The following is a 7,251-nucleotide window of genomic DNA, read 5'->3' on the forward strand; positions in this document are numbered from 1 at the left end:
CTGAAAGATTCTTAGCAAACTAATATGATAGCCTCGTTGATCTCTGCTCTTCATAATAAAGGCCGCTATCACGTGAATGAGTAGTGACAGGGCGGGGCTTAGGCAGCCTTCAGCCAATCGCTTCTTTTGTTTTGCGGCTTCTCATTGGTTGACAAACATGGCGCCCCGCCCTCCCACTGAGCACACAGTGAGGCAAAACACGTCAACGTGAGGAGGTCAGACAGAGCCAGTCCTCCCCCCTGAACAGTTCCAGCCCTGGAAATAATTTATTACAATACAGAAAAATAAACTAGTTTCCCGTTTTCAGAAGGACGAGACGCTAAAGCTCGTGCTGCGACATCAACCTTTAGCTTCGGAGAGCGGTTAGCTTCCCGAGCTAACACCAGCTAGCCGGAGTAGCTGTTACCTGCTGTGGATTGTACGCAGCTGACCTCGAACAGAGAGCCGCTTGTTCTGTCGTTAGGGGCGGCTCTGCCCCTCCACCCCCGGCCTGACACCCTCAGCTCCCTCCGTTGCTAAGCGGCGCCCTGCGGACGGTCCCCGAATATGATCTACAATGAGTCAGAGAGATACTTTAGTTCACCTGTTTGCTGGAGGGTGAGTATCATCTAGCCATGTACGCTAGCTAGGCTAAGCTAGTTAGCTCTGTGCTAGCAGCTAAAGGCTAGTTAAAAGCTTCCCACTATAGCAGCGTTGTTTGTTTTAGTGGAATAATTTCAGATGTGTAATTTCATGTGGTTAGCTTAAACACCAGCCTGTTAGCTCCGAGCTAACACGGCTGTTTTATTTATTATCCAGCGGCACGCGCTGCCACTTCAATGACGGTTATATATGAATGAGATGGTTAGCATGTAGGCACGCCTTCTGTTTTATCAACCAACTCCTGGGTTTTATAAACATGTCAGTGAGAGGATAAAACATTAAAATATCTGCACGTTTCCTTTGGTTAATATTAACCATGAACAGTTTTATAATAAACAGCATTTAAGAGAAACTCGCCATGAGTTTAAGTATAAATAATAAAACATCTGAATGTTTCTTACCTAGTTAGATTCGTGGCTAATCAGATTTAGCTTCTTTAAAAATGATTTTAAACGCTGCTTTGATCTTCTGTGAGTTAGTTTTGTATGCAGTTTTTATTTTAGAACTAATGTCATCTCAAGGTTGCGAATAAAAAGCTTAATTGATTAGAGCTGCAACTAAAGATTATTTTGCAAATTAGTTTATTAATCTGTTTATTTTTTAATTATTAATAATCAGATAGCCAAAGGTTCCTTATAGAGGATTTTTTTAGGGAATGGAACTAAAACTTTTCCACTTGAGGAGTTCTGGATAAAGCAGATTTTTTTTTTTATCTTAAATCAAAAATTTTAATGTATATTTTTATATTTTTAATATAATTACCGCTGTAAGTGGATTTCTCTGTCAGCTAAATGCATGTTTTAAAGTCCCTAATGCTCCAGTTAATGATTAATCGGTTACTAAATTGGTTGATGATTAGTTCAATAATCGATTAATCTTATTTTTTTCAGCCCTAAAATAAGTATATGCAGTTATTTAAGAAGCTGTCATTAAACATTTCCTATGATATAAGCTAAATTGTACATATTTTCTACTGATTATGGTAAAAAATGATCAATCTCAGGAGACCAGGTTGCATTTAGTGCCTAGTCTTTGCAGAAGTTGCTCCCAAACAATAAAAACTCCCTTAAAACCTTTATCAAAACCCGGCCCGGTGTGAGAAATAAAATGAAAGAAATAAAAAGAGGAGTGGAAGGGATAAAGTGCTGAGCACTGTTTTATGTTTGTTTTTATTACTGTGGTCACTAGATGTGGAAAAGTGATAGGCCATATTTAAAATTATGTTTTGTTTTTTTTTTCCTTTTAAAAGCTGCATTTAATAAACAAATAATCCTTTGAGAGGTGAGACCTGCGCCCATTTGGTACGTGTCAAATAACTCAAACATTAGCTCATCTCCACATGCGCTGACTAGTGAGGCTTCTCGAGTTTTTGCACAGTAGCCGCATTCGGTTCGAGTATCAAACCGGATCCGTGTTGGTCTGCTTGTTGTGGGTTGAAAATTAACCATAATGAGAGAACGCTGCATGTGACGTTCCTTCCTCTGATCTGGCCCGGCTCCGCCCAGCCCGGTGCAGTCCTGCCTGGATCAGCTCCACCGTGGAGCGCATGTACAGGTGGTTTCTGTGCTCCCTTCCTTTATCAGCCTGCCTGAGATTAGAGCGATCATAATACAGCCAAGTTGCTTCTTGAAATGTTTTCTTACCAGCAGGATATTCACTTTGAAAAAGGTGAATATGCACGAGTATAAAGCCGTACTCGTGCATCTGTAGGAAATTAATTAAAAAAAGTTTTGTAAATGAAAAAAAAAGATGCAATCCAGAATTTTAACTTTGAAAAATGTTTTAATAAAAAAGTTTTGGGATTTTCTTTGCTATTTTTTCCACATTTTATTAAAAAAAACATTATTTCGTTTTTTCTTATCTCTTTTATTTCTGAGTTTTACAAATTGCATTCTTCTTACTTTTCAAAAAAGATCAAAAATTTGAAAAACAAAATCAAAACTTGTTAAAGTGATTTTTTTAAAAATGAAAACGATAAAATGAGAACTTGTTTTGAATAGAACTTGAAAATATGTCTAAAATTTTTTTTATTAATATGAGAAACAATTTTTAAAAAAAAAAGGTTAAAAAAATAATAAATTTAAGAAACCAGCAGTTATTCTCAAAACCTGTTTTTGATGACGTATTTTTTAATGTTTTCATTTACAGCTAGTATTTATTTTAGGGCTGCAACTAACGACTATTTTGCAAATCAATTTATTTGCCAATTTTTGGATTAATCCATTAATAATCGGACAGCCAATATTTTTCTTTAAAGATTTATTTACAAAATTAAACCAGGTCAAACTAAATCTTGACTTTTGACAACACTTTATTTAGAACAAATCAAAACATTTAATTGATGTAAAGCAGGAGCTTGTTAAACTGTAGTTGTCCTTCGTCTGACAGTAAATAAAATGTTAAAACCCCACAGCAGAATAAAATCCTCCATGTTCTGTGTGTCTCTGTGGAAGTGAAACTCCAGCCTTATTCTGGCTTTAACCTCCTCAGAGCCGCGGCATCAAGGTGAGCTCCCTCCTGCAGTTCGTCTCTGCGGGACAATAAACGGCCATCTTTGCTTCACTGATGAATACATTTAAAAGTCGGGCCTTTTGCTTATTTATTCTATTCCGGCAAACTCTTCCTATAAAAAGAGAGTTTGTTTAAAAAAGTCCCAAAAAGATGAATTGATACTATATGTCATCAAAAATGAAAGGAATAGTTGATATTCCACCCTTAACAAAAATAGAAGAGATCTGTGTTGGAGACTTAAAAGGGAAAGGTTTTCTATAATCAGTTGATGCTTTCCTCTAAGGATTCAGCAATTGACAAGTTGGACGCTTGGAGAAGAGGGATTCTCGAAGATATAGATGAGGAGGACTGGAACCAGGCCTGTTTAAAAGCGCAAAAACAAACGATAAACACACGATTTAAACTTCTGCAATATAAGTGGCTTATGAGAACCTATATAGCACCAGTTAGGCTTCATCATATGTCCAGTGATATTCCAGACACGTGTACTAAATGCTTATTTTTTTTATTTAACCTTTATTTTATCAGGAAGTCCCTTGAGATAAAATCTCTTTTTTGAGGGAGACCTGGCCAAGAGGCAGCAGTACAATAAGACATATAAAAACACATAAAAACAACATAATAAAATCAATCATAAACTAGACTTTAGAATAACAGTTACAATTCTCTGTGCAAGCGGTTTTCAATAGTGATTTAAAATGCTGTAGCGGAATAAGAGTCTGTAATTGCAGGGGGTTTTGAATATTGTGCCATGACCATGGTGCTGCATAGGAAAATGATGTTTTGCCAAGATCTGTGTTGATCCTGGGAATAGTGAAAAGAACACGACTTGAAGAGCGTGAGTTGTAACCACTGTTGGCTACAGATATGAGGTGACACAGGTATGGAGGGAGTTTACACAGGATGGTCTTGTAAATAAAAAAGGAACTCTTCTCCATTGTTTATGGGAATGTCTTAAAATCCATAAGTTTTGGAGGGAGGTTATTAGGTGTCTATCTGAAGTGTTTAAGGTTCAAGTCCCATTAGAGGTTAAAATCTGTGTTCTAGGAATATACCCAGTGGAATTTGAACAATCACAGACTAAAACCAAATTGATAGATTATGGACTTCTTCAAGCCAGAAGATCTATTGCATTATGCTGGAGGAGCATGGACCCCCCCTGGGACTCTGGAAAAAAGAAATTGCAAATTCACTCGGACTGGAAAGATTAACATATATCGCCAAGGGTAAACGGCAAGACTTTGAGAACCTCTGGGAGCCATATATGAGGGTCATAGAGACTAAAGGCAGAGCTTATTAAAAGGATGTCTTGAATACAGTTTTTATTTCCATATTGTCTCGTTATTTTTCTGTTATAATCTAAACAGTTTTGTATATTTTAGAACAAATGCAGGTTTGAATGGTGAGTGCGTGAGTGAATGCCAGTGTGCAAAAGTTGATGTCTGCAATGTTAAGTTTGTAAGTTTATTGTACATTAAAAGAGAAAAATTCAATAAAATATATTGGAAAAAAAAGATGAATTGATAAATTATCTTTAGTCTTGTGCGTTCCATAAAAACGTGGAACACATTTTCAGACAGGCCGCAGAAAGGACACTGGTTTAAAACACCCCCATTAATAACGGATAAAAACAAGTTTGTGGCGATGGCGCCCTGTAAAATCCTCCATTGGAGATCAGCACATCGTTTTTTGATTAGAGGCTTCTATAAAGTCCTCCACCGGGGGCTTTTCTCCTAACTTTCTCTGTCCAGATGCTGACTGGCCGCTCTGAAGATGTCTTTGGTTTATTTCTTTTGTGCAGCTGTGATAAAGGGCTAAACTCCAGGAGGGTCTGGATAAAGCAGATTGACAGAGGAAAACAATTTTTTTATATCTTAAATCCAAAATGTTAATATATATTTTTACTATTTAGGTATAATTCCTGCTCTAAGGGGTTTGATCTGTCCGCTAAAGGCATATTTTAGAGTCTCTATACTCCAATAACGACTAAATTAGTTGAAGATTTCAATAATCGATTAACCTGTTTCATTTTTTCAGCTCTAATTTATTTTTTATATTTAGAATTTTTGCGACAATAATGGAAGAAAATTCCCTCCATACATGTGTAGGAAAGCTTTATAAAATGCTGCCTTTAAAACAGTATGAATAATAATTTTATTATCTTCTATCCTGCTGACCTATCGTTGGTTTTATTTATTTTTTAAGTTTGGAAGTAAATTCACTAATAAAAGACTAAATCATGCTCTTCCTGCTTTAAGCTAAATATCTAATTGTTTTAATCAGATGTTAATGTTTATTTAATGTCTTCGTTATCCTGCCTTCAGCCTGTGACCTCTGTGTTTCTCTCAGATGTGGGGGCACGGTTGGAGCCATAGTGACGTGTCCGCTGGAAGTGGTGAAGACTCGTCTCCAGTCGTCCTCCATCACCCTCTATGTGTCTGAGGTTCAGCTAAATACCGTCAATGGGACCAGCGTGGCCCGCATGTCTCCACCAGGACCCCTGCACTGCCTCAAGTTGGTGCCCCGAGCTTTGCTTTCCTTTCTTGTTCAGAAAAGCAGAACATACTTCTTTACCTCCGAACAGTTTGTATCAAGTCACGACTGCAATCATTTATACTTTTATTGGGATTTAATGGGATAGACCAACACAAACTAGAGCAAATAAACCATCGTTTTAGGATGATGGGATGCAGAGTTGCGTTTAGACCCATATTTTCTACATTTTGTAGAGAATATGCTGGTGAAGGTCATCACCAGGTCATAGTCATCTCAGAAAATGTTAAAAACAATCCACTGGACTTTGTTTCCTAATTTGAAGACGTTTCTCTTCCATCCAGGAAGCTTTTTCAATTCAAAATGTCAGAAATAGTGTTGAGTTCCAGGTTTTATCCAGCAGCCCAACAAAGCCTGGTTTTTGTTTAGAAAACATGCAGATAGAAACGGATGAACGGGTCCATCCCTTGGAATGGGGATCGTTTGGCTTCTTTGTTCGCCTTCTTCCTGCTGCTTGTGGTCTGAGTGTAGCATAAGGTAGTAAAATAAAATAGGGCTGGGATCTGTTTTTGCTTTCTGAGGACCCTACTGAAAAATTAAGCAAGCTTTTATCCACCAAAAAGTAAGTTTTTATTATATGTTTTAGTTCAGCTGTGAAAGGCGTTAAAACCAAGCAGAGGAATAGACTGGATCTAGAGAACAGCCTGGGATCTGCTGTTTTCCATGCTGAGCTATCGGAGCTCATCAAAGTAAAACAATTACAGATCATTGAGGCTGCTTCAAATTCTTACACTTTCAACTTAAAAGCATTTAACGATAAAAACTTCACGCACTAGGAGCTGCGTAGCTAAAGGCTTTCTTCAAGCAAAAGGAACAGTGAGGAAAAGCTGATGGTTGGATCTCAGGGCTTTACTGTGGAAATAAGGTACAAATGTAAGAGGGCAGTAATGCAAGAAGGGCCTTGGAAATAAAAGTGCACCATTTATTGTTTCTCAGTGACCTTGACAGTGAATCCAGAATAAGGGATTTTTTAAATAATTTGTTTCATGTCAAGTCAGAGGTCCTCTGCTGTTAAGTTTATTTTAATTTGGTTTGGTTTCACAGAGATGTTGCAAAAAATATGAATGGCACCAAAGCCAGAAAACCTGAAAAGTTCAGTTCAGGTAAAGTTTTCGACAAGATGTTTCTCCTCTCATCCAAGAGGCTTCTTCAGTTCTAACTGATGGTGGGAAGCACCAAAGTTTTCTAGAGCAAAACTCTAGAAAACTTTATGCCAAAATCCCTTATTCTACGTTCAAACCTAAAGCAGCAGGAGCAGCAAAAAATGCACGTGCTGCTTCTTTTCTGATGCTTGTTCAAGTTTAGTTCTGACGCGCAGCTGAAGCATCTTAGCTTCTCTGGCTGCACGGCCGAAAAGTGGGTCTGATGTGGAGCTACCCTATCCTTTCTCTGCCTGGAATCATTAGCTTTGATCAGTGGAAAAGTAGTTTGAATCTATGTTGAAGTGAGAAAGTCCACCTGAAAAACCTTTGCAGTAGGGCTGGGCGATAATTCAATAACGATATATATCGATCGATAGACGTGTGGCGCAATAGAAAAAAAGAG

At 37.7% G+C, this 7,251-nt stretch overlaps 1 protein-coding gene across 1 annotated transcript in view; it reads left to right on the plus strand.

Annotated features, from left to right (window-relative positions):
- The first annotated feature begins 200 nt into the window (after positions 1-200).
- Positions 201-7,251, plus strand: part of slc25a36 (solute carrier family 25 (pyrimidine nucleotide carrier), member 36) — a 17,401-nt gene continuing 10,350 nt past the window's right edge. The window contains exons 1-2 of the mRNA XM_015395798.1: positions 201-597; positions 5,503-5,667. Coding sequence (XP_015251284.1) covers positions 557-597; positions 5,503-5,667 — 206 coding nt within the window. The 5' untranslated portion in view covers positions 201-556. The remainder of the gene's footprint in view (positions 598-5,502; positions 5,668-7,251) is intronic.

This window comes from Cyprinodon variegatus, unplaced genomic scaffold (genome assembly GCF_000732505.1).
Source record: "Cyprinodon variegatus isolate N-32 unplaced genomic scaffold, C_variegatus-1.0 Scaffold761, whole genome shotgun sequence".
NCBI lineage: Eukaryota > Metazoa > Chordata > Actinopteri > Cyprinodontiformes > Cyprinodontidae > Cyprinodon > Cyprinodon variegatus.